Consider the following 27,862-nt stretch of genomic DNA (forward strand, 5'->3'; position numbering starts at 1 on the left):
GCAGCTCGGCTTCTTTTCATGGCTTGTGACCATCCATCTTCCTCTTGATCACATTTCAGAGGTTTTTTATAGGATTCAGGTCTCAAAATTGGGCTGGCCATGACAGGGTCCTGATCTGGTGGTACTCCATCCACACCTTTACTGGCCTGGCTGTGTGGCATGGAGCATTGCCCTGCTGGAAAAAAACACTTCTCAGAGTTGGGGAACATTGTCAGAGCAAAAGGAAGCAAGTTTTTCTTCCGGGACAACGTTGTACTTTGCCTGGCTGAGGTTTGTAAAAGACCATAAGGATTGAAAAAAGTGGACTGGAGGGTCTTCTAGTTCGTCTTCTCTGATGAGTCCAATTTTCAGCTTTGCCCAACACATGGTCGTCTGATGGTTAGACGGAGACCTGGAGAGGCCTACAAGCCAGAGAGTCTTGCACCTACTGTGAAATCGGACTCATCAGAGAAGACGAACTTAGAAGAACCTCCAGTCCGCTTTTTCAATCCTTATGGTCTTTTACAAACCTCAGCCAGGCAAAGTACAACGTTGTCCCGGAAGAAAAACTTGCTCCCTTTTGCTCTGACAATGTTCCCCAACTCTGAGAAGTGTTTTTTCCAGCAGGGCAATGCTCCATGCCACACAGCCAGGCCAGTAAAGGTGTGGATGGAGTATCACCAGATCAGGACCCTGTCATGGCCAGCCCAATTTCGAGACCTGAATCCCATAAAAAAAACTCTGAAATGTGATCAAGAGGAAGCTGGATGGTCACAAGCCATGTAAAGAAGCCGAGCTGCTTGAATTCTTGCGCCAGGAGTAGCATAAAGTCACCCAACGGCAATGTGAAAGACTGGTGGAGAGCATGCCAAGACACATGAAAGTTGTGATTTTAAATCAAGGTTATTCCACCAAATATTGATTTCTGAACTCTTCCTAAGTGTAAGCATTAGTATTGTGTAGTTTAAAAATGAATATGAGCTTGTTTTCTTTGCATTATTCGAGATCTGAAGACACTGCATCATTTTTGCTATTTTGACCAATTGTCATTTTTCTGCAAATAAATGATCTAAATGACAATATTTTTATTTGAAATTTGGTAGGAATGTTGCCAGTAGGTTATAGAATAAAACTAAAATGTACATTTTACTTTAACACATACCAATAAATAGTAAAACCAGAGAAACTGATAATTTTGAAGTGGTCTCTTAATTTTTTCCGCGGCTGTATATACATATTCCACAGAGAAATATGAATACCATATACTACTCCATTTAGCAATATCCCAGAGGGAGTTACTCTCTCCCACAAAGAAAACAAAACTCTTTGCCTGAAACACCGGATTGGAAGTCTGGCCATTTTCCTTTGTTACAAGATGACTCAGTCTCACAAAACGATCCTTATTACCTGCCTAGCTGACCAATGAGAGCACACTGGGCTCATCAATGAAAGATTGAAAGATAGAAAATACAGAATCCTGGAATTTATTAAATATGTACATGTGTGGATAAACACTACATTTGTACATTTACTCTACACTCTGTCTCTCACTTACACACACACAGATTGTGTAAGCACACAGGAACCCAGAATCCTCTCCCAAAATGATGGCAAGTTTGTTTTGCTGTTTGCTAAATTTGTCAAGGTAGTGATTCTCGCTCTCATATGTACCTCTTTCTCCATTTTCTCCCTTTCTCTACATCTCTCTCTCCTCCTCTCTATCTCTCTGACAGTGACTTTACAATACATAGCCAAGCATTCCTCTTCCTCTCTAGTATGGCTGCATTAACCCAAGGCTCTCACTTCATCCCTGCCCCTCTTTTCTTCTTCAAGCAGTTGCCATCACAGCTTCACTGTTGCAACTAAGGTAGCTACCACCTAACTTCCATGGTACTGCCATAGCGACTCCCCTAGTAACTGCCTCATCTATGACATCATATGTGTGTTCTCCATCTAAATTGTCGGGTAATTTCCAGTTGCTGAGAAAGTGACTTGCACAAGTAATTTCCAGTCCTAGGCTCTGTGTCTAAAAGGATAACTCCAGGCAGGCTCGGAACCCTGTTTAGTAGGCACTGTCTGTGTAGTTCATGTTTGAAAGATGCTTCAAGTTTGACATCTCTGGACATGTGTCCATGTGTGAGCCTTGATACATCCCATCAACCCACTCAGTGGCAATACATACATTTCAGTTGAAATAGGCTTATGAAATGGACAAATCAGTCAGGAGGTTGCCTAAACATTGTATTGTCTTTTCATATAAACTCTGAAGACAACAAGACACTGACCTGACAGAACACATGAAGAGGCCCTAAGGGCCTGATTTACTAAGATTGCGACAGCTGCTTAATCTGCGGTCGCACATTAACGCACAGTGTTTTTGCGCATTTTCCGTGGTATTAATCAAACCAGATCTGCGCTGGGCAATCTGTGTTTACTCCGCCCTATAGGGCCTGATTTACTAAAATTGCGACCGCTGCTTAATCTGCGGTCGCACATTAACGCACGGTGTTTTTGCGCATTTTCCGTGGTATTTATTTAGGAAGAGAAAATGAAGATTCAGCGAAGAGGAGATAGATATATTGGTTCACGTTCGCTCAATCACTGAACCTGATTCAATGTGTGCGCTGTTATATTGTTGTTCTGCCCGCCATCACCTACAGCGAGATGTTTAAAAGAACACGATTATAAAGAATATGCTATTGGTGGCATTAAACTGTCCATTATAACAATAAAGATGTGTACATGGCGAGATTAATAATTTCTACAAGGGACATGGGTTCACTACAATATATCTGGACGTGGGTGCAATCAATAGTTCCAATTACATTCGGAAAGTTTGCGATTTAAAAAAAGTCCTGTTTGATGTCTCTAATTTCAGCTATGGCAGTGGGGAAATGTATTGACCAGTGCGCCGTAGCAATGCGTTGAGTACCTGGGTGAATATTTGGCTGAGTGAAGGCTGAGATGTACCAACTGCTGATGCTATAACTGTTTGAAATGAGCCGATGCCAATATTTGTAATGTTGTCCTGAGTTTAACCACTGATGGAATGGAATGTGATCTCCGGTTGGAGGGTTCGATGTCTCTGATCTGGTTCAGTAATTGAAGTATTGCGTGGCTGGTTAACCTGTACCGTCTAATGATTTGTGGATCGCTTAACTGAAAAAGTGTTATACGAGTTGAAAAAAATATTTCTGTGCGCTGTCTCTGTCTATATTTTCGCCTTGCTCTTATAACTGCTGCCATATCAACGTTTTCAGACTCAATGGAAATGCGCTTCCTGGTTAAGACGTGCTTTTATGAGGCAGAGAATTATCCCGCAAATTAGAGACGTGCGCTCGACAGGCAGTTTTAGTAAATACCACGCAATACATCATTAGGCGCACTTACCTTCTCTCCTCCCATTAAATTGCGCTCCATGCCCACGTTCCACCCAGGTTTCCACCCACGTTTCCGTGCCCTCCCCTGTTCACACCCACAGGCGTTAATATGCGCTGCGCCCCCTTAGTAAATACCGTTTTATGTTTACATCCGCTATTTTACGCCTGAAATTGGCGCAATCCTGTTAGTAAATCAGGCCCTTAATGAGATAAAACACTGGAAGATGAATTGGTTTAAATTGCTTGGCATTGGTTTGAGATCATGGACCTAGGAAGACAAAAATGGTCAATTGTCTTCCAGTGGTTCTCAATACAGCTTCCATCAGTTCAGTCATAATTTGATTAAAGTTGTTTGGCTTTCACAACAGTCTGCTGTCTTAAAAAACAAGTTGTCTTGAGTGACATGGAACTACTGAATTTTCAATCCCATCTGCAGTTGAACCAATCTGCAAAGTAACGAGAGGAAAATTGTATCTTTAGATCAGCAAATTATGTGAAGCCTGTGGGGCTTGCAAAACATTCACAGAACATATGATTCATTGTATAGGTTTACTACGAATGCTCTTGGAGAGCACAGAGATCTCACAATACAGAAAGAGGACAAATGTACTGGAACAGCCCCATGGGTTTTTTCATTGGCTCATGTGACTTTCCTCCACCATGTTTCATGAAAATTTGCAAATTATGGGTAATCTTGCAAACAAACAGAAAAACAGCAAGGAAAACACAACCTACTCGCCGGAGGTAATACATATATTAAAAAAGTTTATTGTTTTAATAGCCTAATCCGTTCTTGTTCTTCAGGCAAACATAGGGTGTCTGATGTTAAACATGCTTACACAAGGATAATGCTTCAAACTGAACCCCATATTACAGTATGCATTGGAATTATTTTAATTAGGTCACACATTTGTATTATTAAAAACAATACCTTGTTCTATGTTAATCTATCGAAATCAAAGAACTAATACATGGATTTGTAGCAATTCAGAAAGTTTTTGTTTATTTCTTTTAGGCGAGAGACTCAAACCAAGGCTGATTGACAGGTAAATGGAACTGAACAAATGCAGGACAGCCAATAGGAGAGAGTTCCGGCTGTTTGAATGGGCGGCGTAAGCAGACGCCGATGAGTGCAGGGCAGTATGAACAGAAGATGGAGCATTATACGAGCGCGTGATCTGTGCACAGGTTGTCATGTTTGAAGTTTCTCAGGCGGATCTCACATAAATACATACTCTACATTAGGTAAGTTAACACTTACACCTGCAACCTACATGATTTCTCTACTTTACAGGTTTAGCTTGCTAAGCTAAATACCATGAACAGGGTGATAGGTAAGGGCTGCGTCTCCCGCAAGCTTAAGTTGGTCCAACGGCTGACAGTAGTGGTGTTCAGTACTGTTTCAACAGTATCATAAGCTTGTTGTGTCATAAAAGCAAGGGATACATCAACCCCTTGTTCTTCATATGCGTAGGTGGCTAAAGTTCGGTTTTGATGCAGGCTTACTACGCCTTTGAACGTGCTCATTCGGCTCATTAAAGGCGTATTGATACCTAAAAACAAAAATAATAGTAAATCAGTTGTAAAAGTTAATGCAGTTTTTATTCCTAACCGCAAATACAGCTTCTGGTCAATTTTAGGTCGGATGGCACTGCATCGCTAATGAAGAGGCTACATATACTCCCCTAAACAGTTAAATGGGACACAAAAACATGGATGGATTTTACGACCAAAAAGTACCTCTCAGTAAACCACATGTGAGTCAGATGGAAATAAATCACAAGCAATATTGTTATCAATATATATTATAATGATGAAATAATTGTGTTAACAAGCTGACATTTATAGGAAAACTGTCTAGCTAATTATGATCTTATGTTCTTATTTTTAGATTATTATTAGTAGTCTATTGTGGAGCATGGTAGCCTGCATAGTTTTCTGTTGGCCTTTTGACATATGGGCCAAGCTCCTTAAATATGGTGGGTTTTACTCTCACTAATGTTATACAAGCCAACAAGTCATTTATGCTTGTTCACTCCCAGCAGTAGCCAACATCATTTCTTCTTCCTTATCCCCATGCCCCACCCCCACTGCTTTGAATCCACAGGGGAAGTCTTCTGGTGAGAAACCAGTCAATGACAGAAAGCAAAAACAGATTCGATCTGACCTGGCATTAGACACAGAGGGTAAGCTTGGAATTAGGATGGACTAACAGAAGAAGTTCATTTCACAACTTCTTAAGATTATGTGCATTATTCTTAAATGATTTAGACCATATATACATTTCTTTCTCTCGGCAACATCAGTTACTCGTCATGTATCACTGGAGATCTGAGAGCTTTGACAGTGAGGTCCAAAGTCAAATGGACTGCATGTTTTTATGTTGTTTCAGATCTCTTTCAGGACCTCTACCAGTTGCGGGAGACTTGGGTTTGTTCAGGTAGGTGTCTAGTGTGCATGGGATAGAGGCAAATCAAAAGGCAGACAGTCCACATGCTAGGACTGTGAGCTGTGTTAGCTCAAATGAGCAGAAGAGCGCTTTGTTGAAGAAAGAAAGATGAGGAAAGAGGGGGTGGTGTTTTGAATATTAGGTTTGTGTTTTCGTGGAGGATGAGCCTCAAGTTACCTCATTGTTTCAGCCAATTAATGTCTTGACTGGAATAGGCACCTTGTGTGTCATGCATGCATTATAGAACTTGCCAGGCAGCAGTCTGGGAGAGGGCAACTGAGAAGACTACCCAGAGTGTCTTCACATATTACCTTCTTACTAAACAGCATGCTTAAATCCCCTCTTGGCTTGGCACTGCATCCAAGCCAACTTGACTACCACCTTGTATTATTTTCCACTTCTGTTCTTGTTCTTGTCTGCCTCTCTCCTCTCTTATTTTTTTCATTTTCTCTTTTTCTCTCACTCTTAGTCAGTTTAAGGGTCTCTCCAGTGCTGAAGATTTATTGTTTCCATTAACCCTTTCGCTCATTTGGATAAACTGGGATTGATTTTTAAAGTCCATCATTTTTCCACCATTGTGGATTTTTTCTTTTCTTTATTTATTCTCTAATGGCAAGATTGTCTGATTTGGGGGTAAATCGAACAAGATGCTTCAGGACATAACGAGTGCAAGCGTCTTCTTTCCTACCAGCTTGCAGCGCAGACCTGTAGGTTAGTGAATGCTCATTCCCATTGCTAGTATAATTAATTTAATCTTTTATAGACGATAACAATCGTAATAATATGTGTATAAATTATTATTAGCTTATGTGAACAAACTTATGATAATGTTGTCAATATTTTGTTAAAAAACAATATTTTGGAAAAGACCATTTTGTGGCTTTTTATGCAAGTATGTGAAGTTTGTATGCATGCTCTGAAGAGTCTTTTCCATATGCTACTTTTTTCCTATGTTACGATGTTAAAAGAATAAGTCACCATCGGACATAGCAATAAGAAATGGTATGTAGTTTTTCATTTTAGTAATATTGCTTTGGAATATATGAAATATAGATTAACATTTCTATACACATTTTATTGCAAGCCCGTATTGTTCAGCCAGATAGGGTGCAATTTATGATACCAAATATATTTATTATCTATTCACTGATCAGTGTTAAAATATTACTTTATTTGTTGGGAAACATTTCTGTTCTGTTTCAAGTAACTATAAGCAGTTTTAATAACCAATTCCAAATTACTATTGTATTACTAGGAAAAATATCAGTTTGTTAAATTATAAAACATTTTAGATGTAGTATAAAGTAAATCCTTCAGGCACAGGTACATTCATACTATGAAATCATTCTATTCACTTATTTTTGAAGTTTTTTATTTTATTTTGTTTTGCTGGACTTTCATAATGTTAGTGCTGAATATTGCAATTGATGGTCTCAGTAAAAATTATATGGTAATGCTTCTCATTGCTCAGCCCAGTAAATGTCAGGGAATGAGCCATGTCCAAGTTTGAGGGAGAAGTCTCCTATCCTAAGTCTGGTGCTTTTATCTAATTTATATTGTAATAATTGCAATTTTACCTTTTATATAATATTGAATTATATTTTTGAAATTGTAGGTATTTGACTTTGTTATTCTGTTTTGAGTGTATGAGAGGATTGGGGTATACTCACTATTCCAATAACTTATTTCTCTTTTAATGAACTTCAAATATATTTAGGTATTTCAAGTGTGCGGATCAAAACTATATTTGGGGGGCAATTTGTTTTAATGCTCTGTTTCAGCTGTACAATGTACCCCCTTTTCACCAGGGGGTGTAAGATATTTTAGAAGTGTCTCCATGTAGATATTACTGAAAGAAATATAATCCTGCCAAGCTCATATCACTGAGATGAACATCTCAACTGTGTAATTTTAACAGATGACTTCCTGTCTATTAAAATAAAGGAAAGAGCTACATGCCTACACCCATGAGTAAGATTTATTGGGTCTAGTAATTGGAAATAAGAGATCATTATGGGAGACAGATTGTTCTTCAGATAGCATGGTAGTGGTTGATAGGTCTCTAGTCTTAGAGGTGTAAAATTACAAGAAGTGAAAGATAGTTTGAAAATAAAAGGGATGATTAATATCCGTTAATAGTGGGCTATTGTTCTCATCTGGTTTAACATGACCTGTTGTTTTCTCAAATTGATTGACTTGGCCATTGAATTAGTAATTGGCAAGGGGGAAAATAAACTGAAAACTAACCAAACATGTTCATGGCTATCAGTTCATAAACGGGACATGACAATATTTAAAATCCATGTCCTAAGACAAGCAAGATTGTAATAGACAAACCCACCTTTATTATGCGTCTACAGAGATAAGTCAGTGATGGCTGAAGACTAACATAACCCTAACCCATGCCAGGATCCCAACAGTTTTTCTTTCACTTTGTTCCTCCCCTTTTTGTCAATGGCGGCAGAGTTCCAGGGCTGGCGATCTCATTCACATGTTGACACACACCTCCCTCCAGCTCGCCTGGTGGGAGCTCACTGTCCTCTGTCCTACCTCATCCCCATCTTCACTCTCATGCTTTTCATCTCAGCACTACTCACAAATCTATTAGCCAATCACTTTTATGTATTGTTTTTGTTTTGTTTTCAGCTCATATACACATTGTATATAAATTATGTTTTTATTATTTCCTTTTTGGATGAATGATGGTCTCATTGAAACCCATTTACAAATGTCATGGGAGACCTGCCAAGAGATGATCAGCTTCATATAAGAAATGGTCCTCAAGACGTGTACGTGTCTCAAGCTGTTATTGTTTTTGATAAAACAGAAACACCCATCTTTGGTGTGTATACATAAAATTGATAGTACTCTTTCGTGATGCAACACTCATCAAAACCAAAAGGTTTTTGGCCCTTTGAATATTGTGTGGACTTGAGGGTGGTTTTTGATCTATTTCTGACATAAATGCTGAATTTGAATGAGTTGGCTGTGCTATCCCTTCACAGAAATTATGAATTATTGTTTTTGCATTCATACTGCGGTTTTACTTCATATGTGGTACATTTACAGAAGCCTGTCTCTTGATAAAGGCATTTCGTTCGTATTTAACGTTACATTACCCTTACCCTCTTTCTCTTGTTTTCTCTGTTCTAGCTCTGGAGAATGATGAGCAGTTTGTCCCAGACTTCCATAGTGAGAACTGTGAGTATGATTTGACTCTTTATTAGGCTGAATATGCAAACAGATTTGAATGTTTTGCAAGATATCTGGTGTAATATATAGAGATATACAGTGGCCATTAATCTATAGTGAAATTAAATACAACTTTTCTGTATGGAAACTGGAATATGGAAATTTTTCTTCATTTTCCTGGCATGACAGCTCCCTCTGGAGGTTCAGTTCCTTGGTAAAACAATGTCCTCATGTCTAACACAAGATTAACATGCACACTACAGGACAATGTCCTCATGTCTAACACAATTCTGACATGCACGCTACAGGATAATGGATGTCCCTGTAGCTCAACTGCTAGAGCAAAGGGTAGAGCAATGTGTATAATTCAGGGAGGAATCTGTACATTGCTCTGGAGAAAAGCATCAGCTAAACAAGTAAATGGAACGATACACTGAGAGCTTCATTTTCTTCATGTAAGGTTTTATCAAGCAAGCATTAAGGAACATTACAGACATATTGCTACCCAGTCAGCAAACTTTCCCATATTTTGTCATAGATGTCTTTGCTTACTGCATGGTTTCTGGGTTTACTAAGGTGGCTTTGTAATGTGAGTCGCATTATACTCTCGATCATATACTTATACCAATTTCATACCTCCACAGTGAATTTTTTTTTATATTGTGTTGCATATAATACCTCTTAGTAAATACGTGAATAAGATCACATTACAGCAAACTAGATTATTTATTTGCAGGTTTATATGAAGTGTCCTAGTAATGTATTAATAACATACAAGCCTGCTGTCTTCTCTAAAATGGACATAGGAAGTGCAGTTGGCATAGTTCTGGCCAGTGAAATGGTGATGCCAGCTTCGGAAGTGGCATGGACCATGAATGGCGTGGCAGGGTGCAATGCAAGCTTATGTTTTAAAAATTAGCCAAGAGGGGGAATGTTGTACAGCTCATCAAAACAGGGTCTGGCTTGTCCCTTTCTGGAACATCATTCCATCTCTGCTGCCTTCCACACGCATCACTGCTGATATGTGTTATACTCTCAGCAATTGGATGTGTTTGGTGAATATCCTCTGTGTCAAATAAGTGTTGTTTTCTTAAATCTAAAAGAAATGTTTTTTTTTGGTCTTTTCTTGAACTATTTACAAAATTATGAAAATTAGCTTCTATGATCCTTCTATGATATTAATACTATATCAGTATTTTTGCTATCTATTAGTTTGGAATCACGCATATCATGTGGTTACACCAAGAATGCTTAAGAACAGATATCAGCATAAAATAATGAAGATAGGTAACTTCTAACTTTGCATATATTGTTGCTTAGTACTTTTCTCAGTGTGCTGTACGGTACTGTAATGGCCTCGGTGACGGTGATGTGTGCATTGCTGTTGCATGTATGGCGATGTTAGCATGTGGGCCCAGGTGGGCCAGCCAGGAGCAGATGGACGAGGGCGAGGGCAGTTGGGCTACAGAGTGGGCAGCCACAGCACTCCCATATGGGCCAGTCGTGTAGCAAGCAGGGACTGAGATGTTCTACAATCACAATCAGTTTAAAGCAGTACAACGGATAAATAGCTATTCGCTAAAGGTATGCTAGCAGCTAAAACTAACGAAATCTCTCGAAATGTGCTGACTTTGACATTATGACAAACTAGTTACTCAGCGACTGTCCTTACACTGTCAAACATCAAGCAAGTGCAACATAAGACAAAGGAAGACGGCAAATAAGCTACTTACTAGATCGACAGAAATTAAACAAGTCAGGTCGGCTGGCTGCGGCAGGCAAAACTACAGAACGCAGTTATATGCCTATAGACCCTGCTATAGCAATGGCACGGAGGCGATTCTCCATATTAAAAGTCATTGTAGTGCCCCAAATTTTTTAAGCTGTTATTTTAAGGTTAAACTGCTTATCCTAACCCTAATCCTGAAGTATAATTGTTGCATATTGGGGCTTTAAGACACACTAATACATTTGAAGAGATGCGTCTGTTTCTATTTGAAAAGAGGACAGAGGACTCTTTCAATTTCAAATGTCAGTTATTATTGATTAAGATTAACCTGACTCTGTATACTTGGAAGTTATTATTGATTAAGATTAACCTGACTCTGTATACTTGATAGTTATTATTGATTTAGATTAACCTGACTCTGTATACTTGATATCTTGCACACACTGATACTATATTTTATTTTTGTCATCAGGAACACAATATTTTGGGTAATTAATATTTACCACTTTTATTTTTTCAATTTTGTCACATTAATATGAACTACCTGAAAAATAAGGATGTAGGATTATTGCAAGATTATTGCATATAAGGAAACTTTCCCATGGTCTAGAACAAAGCCAAGGGGACGGAGCAAGTAGGCAAAAGACAGAGGTTGGTTTCGGGGTGTAATTCAACACATCAAATATTCTACTCTAAAATAAGTATTCCTTTTCCTTCCATTTATATCATGTTTCCTCGTGTTTTTGTTATACATTTACTTTTAAATTGTAAAATTGTAGGGTCTGGAAGCTTCATTGATAATAGTAAGGGCATGCTGAAAAATACTGGCTATTTACTGCTTAAATTAAAAATATCACTTTCTGCAACAACAACTGCTAGTACTGGTAGTAGAACATTATGAAATAGTGTTATAATATTAACATTTTTTATTTATACCAAAACCAATACCTTGTGGAATGATTTGAGTCATACGTGACTAAAATGTGAACTCATATTGAAATTAAATACAGTGTGTGGTGACCAACTGGATGCACCTATTGTTTAATGGAGAATGCATGTTTTAGAATCAGTTACAGTGAAATACAGCTTTACATTTTTCCCTTCATATTTTGAGGTTTTCTTAAATATTTTAAAACTATAACTAATCTAAGTGAAGTACCTTCAAAATGTACTTTTTGAAAACGTATTTGCGTATTTTAAAATGCCCTAGCCACATCCACGATGAGCCTGTAAAAAAAATTCCATGACATGCTAACATTATTTTAGTCGAGATCAGTATAGCCCATCTCACGTTCATTATTCAAGAAATGTATTTAGGCCTAGAATGTAAAATGTCCAAACATGCGTAATGTAATACATTTAATACAAATAATAATAATCTAAATGTGTCTAACTGTACACAGCCTAACTGTAACCTTAACCCTTACACAAATGTATACCTTACATCTTTGATAGAATGTAAAATATTTTAGCAGACATCCTGGCACTTGAAAATAGCCAATAGCATATTCTAAATACAATGTGGTGATGCAAAAGAATGGTCTTTTACTGCAACCTCATATTAGGTTAGTTTCAGTTAACTATGATAATCAATGTTAATTAAATAATAAAATGTAATGAAAGTTAATGAAACTTGATGCCGTCAGTGCACAGTACTTTTCCTTATCACATCAATTCTACGTCTACTTTTGAAGCCTTTATTTAGGTAGCAGAGTGTACAGAGATGGGAAATTAGTGGGGTGGAGATTAGGAGTAGGATCAGGAAATGACTGCAATTGGAACTCAAACCCAGGTCTCTGTGGGCTCTAGAACACTGAGCTGTGAAACTGCTGCTTGCGGCTGGTCCACCCAATCCTACATCCGTTATCATTTGATTTGGATTCGTATTGTGTACATTTATATTTTCTTGTGTATTTATGAAAGACTTTCTCTGCATACTGTTCACCCTTAATATTCTTTTTTTTTTAATATAATTTTGTTGTCTTCAACTTGTACAGGGTCTTTCCACTGCCTGCAGCTGAAGATTAAAACAGAGCCACATAGCCCATGTGCAAAACTCAGCACATCCTGCATCCACGAGCCACCACACAAGCTGCATTATGGGGAGAAGTGCCTGTATAGTATCAGGTGGGCAACTCTGATGGAATCTAGTTTAGACTCTCTCTTTTACAGTGGTACTTTTCTTCAGTTGTGAGACACAAGTTATTTGTTGAAGTAGAAATAGGAAAGCTATGGAGAAACATTGACAGCTTTGAATTTGGGTGCATATAATCAATTTCAATAAGACTTTCTGAATGTGGCAGACATAACCCCATCTCCACATTATTGATCTCTTTCAGGGATGGAGGCATGCTCAGTGACAGAGTATAGTCATACTTGAAGTAAATCACAAATTATTCTTAAATGTTTCCAGTCCTATAATAGAATAGGGTGTAATTATGATGCATCACCATCATCTCCCCTTAGACAAATTGACAGGTGTGTTTCTAATTTCAGTGAATAGTAAGCACCTAAAGCAGTGGACACAAAATAACTAAGAATCCAAATTACTTAGCAAATATTTCCTCCTAAACACAAGTGTAGCTGCTATTGAACACTTTATTTTCATTGATTAGAGTTTCCCTTTGTAAGGTCCTCTATATTATAATCTTTATGTCTTTTTTGAAGTTCCATCTGCAAATCATTCAGTACTGTCTGAATGAAAGTCTTTTTAATTTGTAAGTCGTTTTTGTGCTCACAGTGGAAAGTTATTTTGTACTAATAAAAAGCTAAAAAGACTACATTCAGTATACACACTGCCAAATGGAGGCAATATTTGTTTGTATAATGTACAATAACAACTATGCCAGTAGGTAACATTACTTTAAAATGATGTACATCTGGACAGAAAAGATGGAATAAAAAAAAAAACCTACTAATCAAAGATTGCAGATTTCTCCTTATATGACCATTTATATCTATACATTTTGTCTATTTCACAACATTGTCACAAATTGTTAAAAAATGAACCATGGCTGGTTTTGCACAGATAAATATTTGAGTGGTGTATGCAGAAGCAGAGACATTTAAAATGTTGAAATTAAATTAAAGTAACAGAGATCATAGTATCCATTGGTGTCAAAGTTATGTGTCTGTTGTCCTATGAACTTGTTCCAAACAATATGTAATTAAAATCAATATTGCTTCTATTTCTCCCTCTCTGTTCACAGTGCCTGTGAGCAAAAGCATATTGCAGGACTAAAGGCTTCTAATCCTGTTCCTCCACCCAGCAGCACACCAGTGTCCCCTCACCATGCATCCGCCATAACAGCCCCATCTCTCCCCAAATCAAGCAGGACATTCCCCCACCTAGCTACTGCTCAACCTACTCCTGACAGCGCATATACCATGGACCACAGGTCTGTCCAAATGATCTCAGCCAATTTGGGCTTCAAAGACATTTTTTTTATATATATTTCAGTGGTATGGTAAAATCTAGACAAGTCTAATTATTTGAATTCACCTGAATTATAATGTGAGGTGAACACATAAATATAACTTTTGGCAATGTCAGGTTTAGGCAACACTTACTGAGGTCTTTGTGAGTTGATTTGACTTTTGTGCCTATAACTAATGTAAATGCCATAACATGAGACAGATGGTTAGAGTCTCTAGTTTATTCTTTCATCTCTTTGCAAACTTACTGAATACTGCAAGTTGTGTAATTATAGAAGACTCACTTTACTGTGCAGTGCTATTCACTTATGTCTGCTCTTTGTAGAATCAGTTACAGGTTTATTGGAATCTTTAGATTCTCACTAGTATGTCTCTGTGTCCACTATAGGATCAGGTTTAGAGGCCTCTCGTAGATTCTCACTAGTATGTCTCTGTGTCCACTATAGGTTCCGACGACAGCTATCAGAGCCATGCCCCTCCTTCTCTTCAGCCCAAAGTCTGCCTCGTGATGGGCGCCCTATGTGTCATCGGCAGCTGTCTGAACCCAGTCTCCTGTTTGCCCCCCAGGGCTTCAAGCAGGAATACCACGACTCCTTGTTTGAACATCCTGTGATGGCAGGTGCCCATCTTCCCCAGATGTACCATCCAACTATGATCATAAAACAAGAGCCACCGGATTTCACCTATGACTCAGGTACTACATCATCTTATTTATCCAAAAAAGGCTGCTCGACAATAGTTTTACCATCCTGGTACTTACATCGGTCATTGTGGAAATATCACTCACTTGTCTTGGACCATAATATCGTTCTATGTTCATATTATATGATTTTCACCCCTAATATTTTGTTGAATGGAAAAATAAACTTGAACTTGTTTATTTGTATTAGCCTTGCAGTTACCCGATTTTGAATTAAATAAAGAAATTAAGCATTTTGGGCCTGATCGATAAAAGTCATTAGTAATTGTATGAGACCAAAAATGGTAGTGGTATTACCAGCATCCTCTGTAACACAAAATGTTGCCATTTGTAATGACAAAATCTATAATTGTAGAGAAGCAAACCAACATCGCAAGTGGAAACACTTTTCCATTTCTAAAACCAGTTCATGTAGTGAGCCTGGGTGTAAATCAACCCATGCATAACCTATGATCATGTGAACCCAGTGAGCATTCCAGCATTTATTGAATTAGAAAAGAAGGTATAAGGAAGTAAATTGAGTCCTATCTGGATAGTTGCCAGTCCCTACACTAAGGACAATAATAGCCTGTGCCCTCTGTGGACCCATTTGATTTCTAGCAGTGTTTACAAGTTATATGAATAGGAATGAATCGTTCATAGGAATGGATTTGTTAATTGGCTGAATTAATAACTAAAAGCACCATGCCGTTAGGTTAAAGACAAGTAGTGCCACATTAACACTCAGTAAATTCATGCTCTTTCCTTCAAACAGTAACTGACATTCTGTCACACTACTTACTCGTTTAGTTTTACAGAAGATTGCAGTGACCTGATGATAAAATTAAGACCTGGAGAAATCTGATGGCACATTTTGGTGTTATGGGAATAAGCACATTTGAATTGTTATCACCACTATTTGGGATGGGTTTCAATCAGTCATCAATAACTTGCAAATGCACCTGGACTTATCAACTTTTAAAACATTTGCGTTATTAAATGATGCCATATAGGCCTAATTGATTTATTGAATTGCTTTGATTGATATGGTATTGGCCTGCTTTTGATATCTTTTACTTGGAAACATCAATCTCAGTATTTGTAAAATTAGTTTTCAGCAAATACCATTTTAGCATTTTTCTGCCATATAACACAAATATATAATATGTATAACCTTATTATCACGGCGATTGCAAAGACAACTGTGAGGACTTTGAAATTAATGAGAGGATAACAAAAGACTGATAGTGCTTACAGTATTTAAGAAGGGTTTGATAGCTCTGAAATCACAAAAAATAACATTCGGTTTTACAAAAATGTTAACTGTTTCGTTTCTGTCATCTCTATCCACAACTGAACGAATAGGGAGACATATGTACAAATATGGGGCTGCAATTTTTTTTTTTCAGAATCAACTGCATGGCTTTTAAATGTAAATTATGTTATAAAGTTATGCACAAAATGTGTTATTATGTTATGCATAAATAATATGCATTAAGAAAGTGAACATATCTTGTTGCATCTGCTTCGAGTGAAAACCGTTTTTTTTTTGTATTTAAAAAAAGTAAAAAAAGTGGAAACATGATGCAATTTTCATTCTGACATTTATCATTATTTATACTCATATTGGATAATTATCATTATATATCTGTAGTGATCTTTAAAAAAAAAAGTTCTAAGGGACATATTTACAGTATTTTCATTATTATATGTATATACTATTGATTATTTATACATTTCTAATTATTATATATTATTTCTAATAATATGTATAGAGAGAGCTATGTGCAAGAAAAAAAATATGAATATCGTTTGACCATAACACCCCCAAAAATGTCAACTTAAAATATGGATTCATTTCAATGTATTTATTCAATGGACTTGGTAGAGATATTTGCTGCATTCTGACAGCTGTATGCATCATACAGTGATGGACAGTGAAACAGTGAAACACAGATACTGCAGGTGTTGACAATTTATCAGAAACACTTAAAATTAAGCATGTGCACACCAACAAAAACCAATAGCTAATGAGTTGGCCCATTCTTTAAATTCAAAACATTTTAAAGCATTTTCAACTGTATGTAGTGGGATATTGGCCGATTTCTCAAGAAGAACGTACTCAAGTTATTTGAGGAAAAAAGGAAGTGAATCTAAAATAATAAAATATTATTACACAGTCTGGTGATTCTGCGGGTTATATATTGTATTTGATGACCCTTTTGTCTTGCTGGGAACCATTATTTATTTGTTAGCAGTGTGTACGTGAGCATTATGTTGGGATGGGGACATCACAGGGGAATAGTGTTTCCATCACTGGTTGCACCTGGTCTTGTATGTCTTTACATTGTGTGTCTGTTACATGTTAATTCAGAGCAATCATTGGACCAAATGAATCTCATGAAATGGCTGGCATCTCGGGGCCACCACCATACTTGTTTGCAATTAGCAAGAGAGGATTGAATGCCTCCTTTGACTTTCACTCAACACCAACCCACCCAGATGTATTGAAATAGAGAAAGATGTGTCTTTAGGTGGTCAGGTGCCCAGGCATTGTGATCCAGGTACCACATCATGTCATTTGGTTTGAATGGTGACCCTGCCCAAAATACCAGCTCTGTGGAATTTATGTGAAAGTGATGTTTTAATAGAGTGGTTCATATAGGTAATGTTTCAATCTGTGGTGAATGTTTTTTTAACACATTCATGCATGAATTATGATTAAAATTATCCAGATTGGTTTAAGGATTTTTATTGTTCAAAATTGGGCTGAAATTGGAATCCTTTTTCATTTCATTAAAAAAAATGGTTTTATTTAAAAGTTATTAAGCTGTCCTTGCATGTGGACACCATGTTACAAAGATCTAAATATTAGTTGGTCTGTTGATGCATGTGTAAAGTGGGAATTTAATGAAATACCATGTTATTCTGTATGGTCATTGTTGTTATTGTCTGTTGAATTATAATACAAGCTAATTTAAATCTTAGAAAGAAATAGTATGTTCACAAAGACTTAAAGTCATCTGAGTCCACTTTTGCATGACGTCCACATACGAGGACAATTGTTTTTTGAAGTATAAAGACTACATTTTACACTCAAGGTACTTCCTTTTTGTACTAACATTTATTGATATGCCTGAAACATGATTTGCAATGCTACCACCGTCTGTCTTGGATTGAGAGTGTCATTTTTGGGGGTATCATCATTTTGATTTAAATATTAACTTAGTTAGACCTTTTTAAAACAGATACATGCTGTAAGTTAGGATTCAAAACAATAAAAATCACCAATAACAATCAATACCAATCACATGTAAATGTTTTTGTTACTGTGGTTTAGACACGTCAAAGGTATGTATAGCATGTTTTGTGATGCAATGCCAGCAATGATATTTGTGTTATGTTTGGTCTCATTGTTGTAGACCTTCCGCAAAACAGAGATTAATAGAGAGAGTGGCGTTTGGCTATGCATCTTGCACACTTCAAGTTTCTGCTTAGAGACAAAACATGCTTTGTTTGAATACTTATACAATCTGTAAATACAGTAGATGTGGAACCTTAACCTGTTCATTGTAATGTCTACCATGTCTTTATTGAAAGAAACTGAAAAAAAAAACAATCTAATTTAAAAGGAGAATCCTTGATCTCAAGATTATGTAAGACTTTTCAGTGTGGAAAGTCAGATGGCCTTTTACTGAAAGATGGGTTGATTGATAAAATGAAGGCTCATTATTGGACAAGGGATCTGTTTATGGTTGTGGCTCTGTTGGATTTTAATTTCCTATAGGCCTGGCTCTGTTTGATGGTCCCTCTGAAGGATAGGGCAACTAATTGCCTCCCAGGGGTCATGGGCCAGCAGCCCAGTGCTGCTTAACACATCTCCTCTCCTCTCCTCTCCTCTCCTCTCCTCTCCTCTCCTCTCCTCTCCTCTCCTCTCCTCTCCTCTCCTCTCCTCCCAGCTTTAGAGCAGTGTGTTTATTCAGTGCTGCTTAACACATCTCCTCTCCTCTCCTCTCCTCTCCTCTCCTCCCAGCTTTAGAGCAGTGTGTTGATTCAGTGCTGCTTAACACATCTCCTCTCCTCTCCTCTCCTCCCAGCTTTAGAGCAGTGTGTTGATTCAGTGCTGCTTAACACATCTCCTCTCCTCTCCTCCTATCTTTAGAGCAGTGTGTTGATTCAGTGCTGCTTAACACATCTCCTCTCCTCTCCTCTCCTCCTATCTTTAGAGCAGTGTGTTGATTCAGTGCTGCTTAACACATCTCCTCTCCTCTCCTCTCCTCCTATCTTTAGAGCAGTGTGTTGATTCAGTGCTGCTTAACACATCTCCTCTCCTCTCCTCTCCTCCCAGCTTAAGAGCAGTGTGGTGATTCAGTGCTGCTTAACACATCTCCTCTCCTCTCCTCTCCTCCCAGATTAAGAGCAGTGTGTTTATTCAGTGCTGCTTAACTCATCTCCTCTCCTCTCCTCTCCTCCCAGCTTTAGAGCAGTGTGTTTATTCAGTGCTGCTTAACACATCTCCTCTCCTCTCCTCTCCTCTCCTCTCCTCTCCTCTCCTCTCCTCCCAGCTTTAGAGCAGTGTGTTTATTCAGTGCTGCTTAACACATCACCTCTCAGCTTTAGAGCAGTGTGTTTATTCAGTGCTGCTTAACACATCACCTCTCAGCTTTAGAGCAGTGTGTTTATTCAGTGCTGCTTAACACATCACCTCTCAGCTTTAGAGCAGTGTGTTTATTCAGTGCTGCTTAACACATCACCTCTCAGCTTTAGAGCAGTGTGTTTATTCAGTGCTGCTTAACACATCACCTCTCAGCTTTAGAGCAGTGTGTTTATTCAGTGCTGCTTAACACATCACCTCTCAGCTTTAGAGCAGTGTGTTTATTCAGTGCTGCTTAACACATCTCCTCTCCTCTCAGCTTTAAAGCAGTGTGTTTATTCAGAAAATTGAAAGTTAACACTCAGATAGTAACTAGGATCTACTGCCATGTCTTGGTCCCACTAATGTCCTCACACATGCAAATCAAATGGCATTTTGATCTCTTATCTATTTGTCACACATCCATTGCCATTGTATACATTCTTTTCTGATTGAAATGAAAAAGTTCTTACATTACCGTCTTATACCAAACATACCATCTAATTAAGGGCATACTGCCATATACTTAGAGACAAATCCTTGCTTCTCTCTTTGTAACTCTACATCAGGAATCAGAAGTCAGGAAATTATGAGTGAATCAGTGCGTTCACATGATGGCAGTAAGCAGTACGCTGGTTCCGGTGCGCCAGCAGGATGGTCGCACTGATGGGAGCTCCGTCAACTCTACGTAACTTTTTGTTTGTTTTACTAGTCTTGTTCGTTTGTTTCGTTCAGATTACAGTGACGCTCATACAGTATGATCAGAAATCACTTCTGGATATACGATCGTCACTTGGAAAAGATTATTTCACGAACTTTAAATCAACTTTCCGGAGCGAGAGCTCGGACTGCAGTGGACTCTTTGTTGTTCCGCGGCTTTGTTTACCTACAAGACGGAGGAGGAAGAAGCGAGGTCGACGTGCTGGATTTCTCGTTCGGACTCGGAAAAGGTATTTCAAACCCACTCTACCAACAATACTACTTGCAAACGTTCAGTCCATTGACAACAAGATGGATGAACTCTATGCACGGACTAAATTTCAAAGGGACATTACAAGCTGCTGTGTCTTGGCATTCGTTGAGACGTGGCTTGTCCCGGAGATCCCCGACACCGCGATTACGCCGCCGGGTTTCAATATATTCCGCCAGGACAGGACTGCTGATTCAGGCAAGTGCAGGGGTGGAGGGTTCTGTGCTATGGTTAACTTTCTATGGGCTACGGATATAGCAGTACTGGCATTTCACTGCTCTCCGGTCCTAGAACTACTAACTATAAAAATCAGACCCTTCTATCTACCGCGGGACATCATGAGTGTAGTCTACATCCCTCCCCAGGTGGATAAGGCTACTGCTTTGGATGAACTGTATAGCATTATCAATGGCCTGGAGAATGTGCACCCAGAGGCAGCCTTCATTGTTGTTGGAGATTTCAACAGGGCTAACATGAAGAAGGTCTTGCCTAAATACTATCAGCACATTGACTTTCCCACACGCGGAGACCAGACCCTTGATCACTGCTATACTGCATTCCGGGGCAGTTACAAACCCCTCCACCGCCCTGCTTTTGGAAAGGCAGATTACACCTCCATTCTTCTCCTCCCCGCATACAAACAAAAGCTTAAACAGGTCAGACCAGTTATGCGGACAGTCCATCAATGGTGTGATGAGAGTGTGGAGGCTCTCCAGGACTGTTTCGACACCACTGACTGGCTGATGTTTCGTGAGGCTGCAGATGGAGACATCAATGAGTATACAGACAGTGTTACCAGCTACATTCATCCCTGCATTGATGAGGTGGTTCCCAAGAGGGCTGTCCGGTCTTTCCCTAATCAGAAGCCCTGGGTTGATACAACGGTCCGGGCCAGCCTGAGAGCCAGGTCTGTCGCCTTAAACTCAGGGGATCCTGATCAGTACAGGAAGGCCAGATATGAACTCTTGAGGGCCATCAAATCTGCAAAAAGAACTTATAGGACCAGGGTGGAGTCCAGTTACCATGGCTCTGATCCCAGGCGCATGTGGAGTGGATTACAAGCCATCACAGACTACAAAGGGAGTCGTTGCAGTGACACTCAGTCCTCTGCATTACATCCAGACGAGCTGAATACCTTTTATGCTCGCTTTGAAAAGGCCAGTGACCCCCCTGCAGTGGAGCTACCTGATGACCTAGACAGCGGTATGCCTACTCTGTCTGTAGCGGAGGTGAGCCAGTGACTCAAAAATGTCAACCCTCGCAAGGCCCCAGGTCCCGATGGCATATCAGGTAGGGCCCTCAGGGGCTGGGCTGACCAGCTAGCAGGGGTCTTCAGTGACATCTTCAACCTCTCCGTCAGCCTGTCTGTACTCCCCACCTGCTTCAAGAGGACAACCATCGTCCCTGTGCCTAAGAACACCAAGGCCAGCAGCATGAATGACTATCGCCCGATAGCACTGACCTCTGTCATCATGAAGTGCTTCGAGCGACTGGTCAAATCATTCATTTGCTCCTCACTGCCACCCACCCTGGACCCTATGCAGTTTGTGTATCGATCAAACAGGTCTACAGACGACGCCATCGCCCTGACAGTGCACACAGCCCTCTCCCACCTGGAAAAGGGGAACTCGTATGTGAGGATGCTGTTCATTGACTACAGTTCGGCATTCAAAACCATCATCCCCTCCAGACTCGTCTCTAAGCTTGTGGACCTGGGACTAAACACCTCCCTCTGCAAATGGATCTACAGCTTCCTGACGGGGAGGCCACAGGTGGTGAGACTCGGTGACCGCACGTCAGCCACAATGATCACAAACACGGGTGCCCCCCAGGGCTGTGTGCTTAGCCCTCTCCTGTTCTCCTTGTTCACCCACGACTGTGCGGCAATGCCAAGCTCCAACCTCATCGTGAAGTTTGCTGATGACACAACCATCGTAGGCCTCATCACTTACAATGATGAGTCAGCCTACAGAGAGGAGGTTGACACCCTAACAACTTGGTGTCAGGAAAATAACCTCTCTCTCAACATCAGTAAAACTAAGGAGATGATAGTGGACTTTAAGAGACGGCAGGGGGTGGAGCATACACCCCTTCACATCAACGGATCTGAAGTGGAAAAGGTCAGCTGCTTCAAGTTCCTCGGGGTCAACATCAGCAATGATCTCACCTGGTCTGCCCACACTGACAAGGTGGTCAAAGCTGCCCGGAAACGCCTCTTCTTCCTGAGGCGACTCAGGAAGTTTGGCATGAATCCAGACATCCTCACCAACTTCTATAGATGCACTATAGAAAGCATCTTGACTGGTAGCATCTCAGTGTGGTTTGGGAGCTGCACAGCCATGGACCGTAAGGCCCTACGCAGTGTGGTCAGATCCGCTGAGTTTATCATCGGCAGGAAACTCCCTTCCCTTCAGGACATCTACCTTACAAGATGCCTCCGAAGAGCTGGCAGGATCCTAAAAGACTGTCACCACCCATCCTTCAGACTGTTCACCCTGTTGCCTTCTGGTAGAAGGTTCCGAAGTATCCGGTCTCGCACCCACAGACTGGAGAACAGTTTCTACCCTAAGGCCATCAGACTCCTAAATGAACAATAATGAACAATAATGCACTCTCATCACTTTACACTCGCCACTTTACTCTACACAGGCTCACTTTCACTGCTGTTTGCGCTACATTTGCAATATTGCACCACCCACACACTTGAAGTGTCTTTGTCTCTGTGTTCAGGTTATTATGTGTATAATATGTTCAGTATAGCTAAAAATATCATGAAGGTATGTTTATCTGTTTAGTATCTGTTTAGTATGCGTATTTATGTTTAGTATCTATATTGTATATTTATTGTTTATCTAGTAGGTCTACTACTCTGTCTTTCATATTTTTATCTAATGTTCAGTACTTATTGTTAAGTCATGTTATGTTATATCATGTTGGAGTACTTATATGTTTATATGTTTATATGTTATGTCTTGTTATGTTATTGAAGTGTGGTATGGTGTCCTGTCCTAAGAATTTCAGTGCCCAGTCCAACTCTGTTGTTCTGTGCATCTGACAATAAAAAGACTTGACTTGACTTGACTTGACTTACTCCGATTTCGGCCAAACCCGACTTCTCTCTCCATGGGGTCTCCATGGGGGGTTAACTGCGTTATCTCACGGCACATGGCAGTGACAAATCCAGATCTTGGCCGCGTCAGTTCAAATCAAATGTGGAATGTTTACAAGCGGGCATCTGCTACCGTTGATTATACAGTAAATAAGTTGTGAAATGAAACAAAAACACACCACAGTTAAAGTTGTATTAGTATTGATTGATTTGCATCGATATGTATGGATTACATGACTAACAAGTGGTGGAAAAGTAATATGAAAATATATGTTCACTGAATTAGCGCGTTCTGTCCAAAACAGTTGTGTTTCAGTTTCGGTTTCAGTATTTCAACATGAATGAGAGGGAGCACAAGAACTGAGCGTCTAGCAGCAATTATCATATCATAGACATATATGATGCATGTATATATCTATGGGCAGGATCTCAAGCACGTGCAAAAGTTGTTTTTGTCCAGTTGAAATCTAGATTCGAGAGTCAAATGCGCGCATTGTCCGATTTCCAGCGTAATCCGATCACTTATCTGGGGGTGTACATCGGATTACAGTCGGACTTCAGTCGGACACAGGAAATCTAGATTTGGGGAGTCACATGAATTGGATCTTCGATTGAAATCGGACTACGCTCGGAAACTGGACACATGTGTCCGCACTGATGATTTCCTTGTTTTTCTCTTTCTGATTGGTTCTATGGTATGCTATCTGAGTTTATCTTTTTTGATTTGGTCTTTCCTCCCTGTGTTCATAGGAAAGGATGGCATGGCTAACGCTAATTAGATTACCACTAATATTTCTGACTTTCCAAAGAGAAAAGAAGAAGACATTTAATTCACATAAATTGCTCATTGCGTTCTGTGGCATGGATATCACCATGGTCACATTGTGTTTTAGTATACAGTCGTCTAATTCAAAGGGAGATGGGAGATTTAGCTTACTCATATCATGGCGACATGCAGAAACATAACAGAAAGGCTACACGGCAAGTGTCAACTGGTAAATGTCCTCAACTCATAAAGATGTTTCATCCTCACTCTCTGTTTTGGCTTCCACAGAAGTGCCCAGCTGCCATTCTGTCTGCCTGAGACACGAGGGGTATATGCCTTATCCTAATAGGGCTGAAGGTATTAGTAACACTACATTTTACTAATGTTACATTTTTGGCAGTATTTACCTTCTCAGATATGGACCTTGGAAAAATGATTGAACGTGACCAAGCCATTGTAAATGAAATGATCAGCTTCACCACCTGAAGGTGGCACACTAGAGTTACAATTGTGTTATAATTACGTTTACTAAAAAAGTACATGATCCTGGTCATGTAGAGAGGATATCGAAAAAAGACATGCAGCGAAAAAAAGCAAAAATTCAGCACCATTCAGCTCATTCATATTGTTATCATCTACTTACCCAGATCTTCTTTATTTGGTTTTATTTTTGCTTGTTATGGGACCCTTTGTGAATTTCATCGCACAGTTTAGCTGGGTGCCCATCTTCTGCCACGCCATCTTCATGCCACTATGTTTAAGTACTCGTGTCATGAGTTCACTCAGGTTGAATACAGTAATGGCAAAGTGAATACATGTATGCATTCACAATCTTTTTTCTTACTGTTCAACATAAAAACTTGATGATTTTGGTTGACCCAGTGTAGTACTCCCCTCCTTTGAGGATGTTTTTGGGGATATTTTTTTAATACATTTAATATGTCACTCTATAAAAATAATCTGTTGATGTGTATTGAATAGTTATTGGTGTGTGACAACCCCCCCCCCCCCACACACACACACACACATACACACACACACACACACACACACACACTCTTACTAAAGGGATTTGTTTAGCTTGAAATTGAAGTCATGCACTTCTTTGAAGCCGATAGTTCATCAATACTCCGTTTCACACAGGCTGCATGTTCGATAAAGTGACACGACACTTCTATGATGATACATGCGTGGTGCCAGAAAAAGCAGAGGGTAAGTTTTTACTGGTGGAGTACATTTTTGTGTTTGTAAATGGTCATGCTTGTTGATATTACTTTTTACAATCTGGAGAGTAATTGGCAGCACTGCCCAATGACAACGGACACAGACTAAATGTTCAATGGTCCAAATGAAATAATCAAACCCTGCTATTACAGCCATCCCAATAACACAAGTGAAATGACATCCATGCTAAATCTTTAATAAGTACAAAATAATTGAGAAGCAATAGCAATGAGATGAACTGAGAGGAAGTACAGAAACAAGACAGGGAAGAACAATGAAAATGACTTTAAAATACTAGAAAGGGAATACGAAAATTTAGTTTAGCTATTTTCACCAAGCTGATAGTAAAAAACATGTGTGTATCCTGTGTTCTTTCCTGTGGATCATCTGTTTTACAGTAGAGCTTTTGTGTTGTATATTACAGATTAAGTAAAGGATAATGTATAGTCCGCTGGTCAGGATCAGAAAATACTTATTATACACGACAAAACGACAAAAGAAAGTGCACACAATACTTAATTTTCATGATTGTATTGCTTCCATTGTTTTTGTGGCTTCCACTGACAACTTTTGACTTTAACGTTGCAGGTGTTGCATAGCAATGTGTTAGGCTACATGCAGACTCGTCCACTTGTTGAGGAAAAATAGGCTAAGCAATCTATTTATTGATATGAAATTGAATGTTTCCATTAATGGTGCAATTTGAGAGAACCATTGGCACATCTCAGGGAAAGTAGAAGTTTCTTTTATGAAAACTAGGCTGCCACCAGCACTCAAAGGTCCTGTACTCTCCATAAATATTGAAATTGATGGAAAAATCTTCCATTTTAAGAAAATTATTTTACCCCGCCAAGTATCACCAAATCTCTAATGTAACAAGTTAGATACAAATTACCACAAATTTCCGTTCTGATAAGTAAACTGACTACTTGAGAAATGATTTGAAAGATGTGAGGCAGAGGCACAAAGGCAGTGGTAATTACTTTTTTGCAGTATAGAAAAAAAAAATTGGACCTCAGAACATTGAAATCAGTGGAACATTCTGTGGTATTCTGAAGAGCCGTATAATAATGAAATACGTTAATTTCAAGATGCAGTCCACAATTTAAATAAAACTCAGGAAAAACTCCTATGGTCCTGTAGCTGTCCGATCAGTCTGTCTGCTCAAAAAATTCTGGTGTTCGTACACAGTTCTGGCACTGTAAATGAGAAACAGCCCGCCTTTAATGCGTAAGTGATCGTTTAAACTAAATCTGAAGTTTGTGTAAAGGACAGTATTTGTAAAATTGTAATTGATCCCTAGGTGATATCAAGCAGGAGGTAGGGTTGTATCGGGAGGGACCCACCTACCAGCGACGTGGTTCTCTGCAACTTTGGCAGTTCCTGGTGGCCCTGTTGGATGAACCATCCAACTCTCATTTTATTGCCTGGACTGGCCGTGGTATGGAATTCAAGCTCATCGAGCCAGAAGAGGTGAGAGTTGGAGAAACACTGTTTAGGCTAGTCAGCATACATACTCTCAACACTGACATTTCTGTTTAGGCTAATAGTCATACATACTCTCAACACTGACATATCTGTTGAGGCTAATCTTCATATATACTTTCAACACTGACAATAGAAATATATTCATTCACATTTTATACGGTAAAAATAGAGCTAATGTTTAAAGGTGTCTTACTTCCATACAAACACTTGATCCTAGACAGGGAATATCACCATGTTGTTGTAGTTGACAACAAGCCTATGTAATGAATTTACCCCTGAGCACTAGACAGGAGACATGGCTGTTAGGACAGTTTTTAAAACTCTAAGGTTCTGATTCAGAACTGTTTTTTGTGTATGGGTCATTCAAAGGTTGCCCGACGGTGGGGGATTCAGAAAAATCGCCCTGCAATGAATTATGACAAACTCAGTCGTTCATTACGCTATTACTATGAAAAAGGAATCATGCAAAAGGTAGAAGGTTCTGAACAATTTGTTTTTTACAGCTTTACATACATACTAGATCCTTTGTTCTCTGTTCTATTATGTATACTTGTAAATTGAACAATATACATCATATTTATATTTCCTTTTTGTTCCATGGTTACAGGTAGCTGGGGAGAGATATGTCTACAAGTTTGTGTGTGACCCTGAGGCACTATTCTCCATGGCATTCCCAGACAATCAACGACCTGTGTTGAAAACAGATGTTGAGCGCCAGATCAATGAGGAGGACACTGTGCCACTGTCACACTTTGATGAGAGCATGGCATATATACAGGAAGGAACATACTGCAGCTCACGTCCGCACAACCAAGGCTATGTCTACTGA

At 39.2% G+C, this 27,862-nt stretch overlaps 1 protein-coding gene across 1 annotated transcript; it reads left to right on the forward strand.

Moving 5' to 3' along the window:
* Window positions 1-5,071: 5,071 nt before the first annotated feature.
* On the forward strand, window positions 5,072-27,862 carry etv1 (ETS variant transcription factor 1; the record flags this gene model as incomplete). The annotated part of the gene is made up of 12 exons (XM_080851787.1): window positions 5,072-5,116; window positions 5,467-5,545; window positions 5,752-5,799; window positions 8,962-9,009; window positions 12,727-12,856; window positions 13,939-14,127; window positions 14,611-14,858; window positions 24,610-24,678; window positions 25,465-25,533; window positions 26,849-27,018; window positions 27,403-27,504; window positions 27,641-27,862. 12 exons carry the CDS (start codon window positions 5,072-5,074, stop codon window positions 27,860-27,862), a joined length of 1,419 nt encoding a protein of 472 aa, XP_080707913.1.

Source organism: Sprattus sprattus (genome assembly GCF_963457725.1).
Source record: "Sprattus sprattus genome assembly, chromosome: 14".
NCBI classification, from domain to species: domain Eukaryota; kingdom Metazoa; phylum Chordata; class Actinopteri; order Clupeiformes; family Clupeidae; genus Sprattus; species Sprattus sprattus.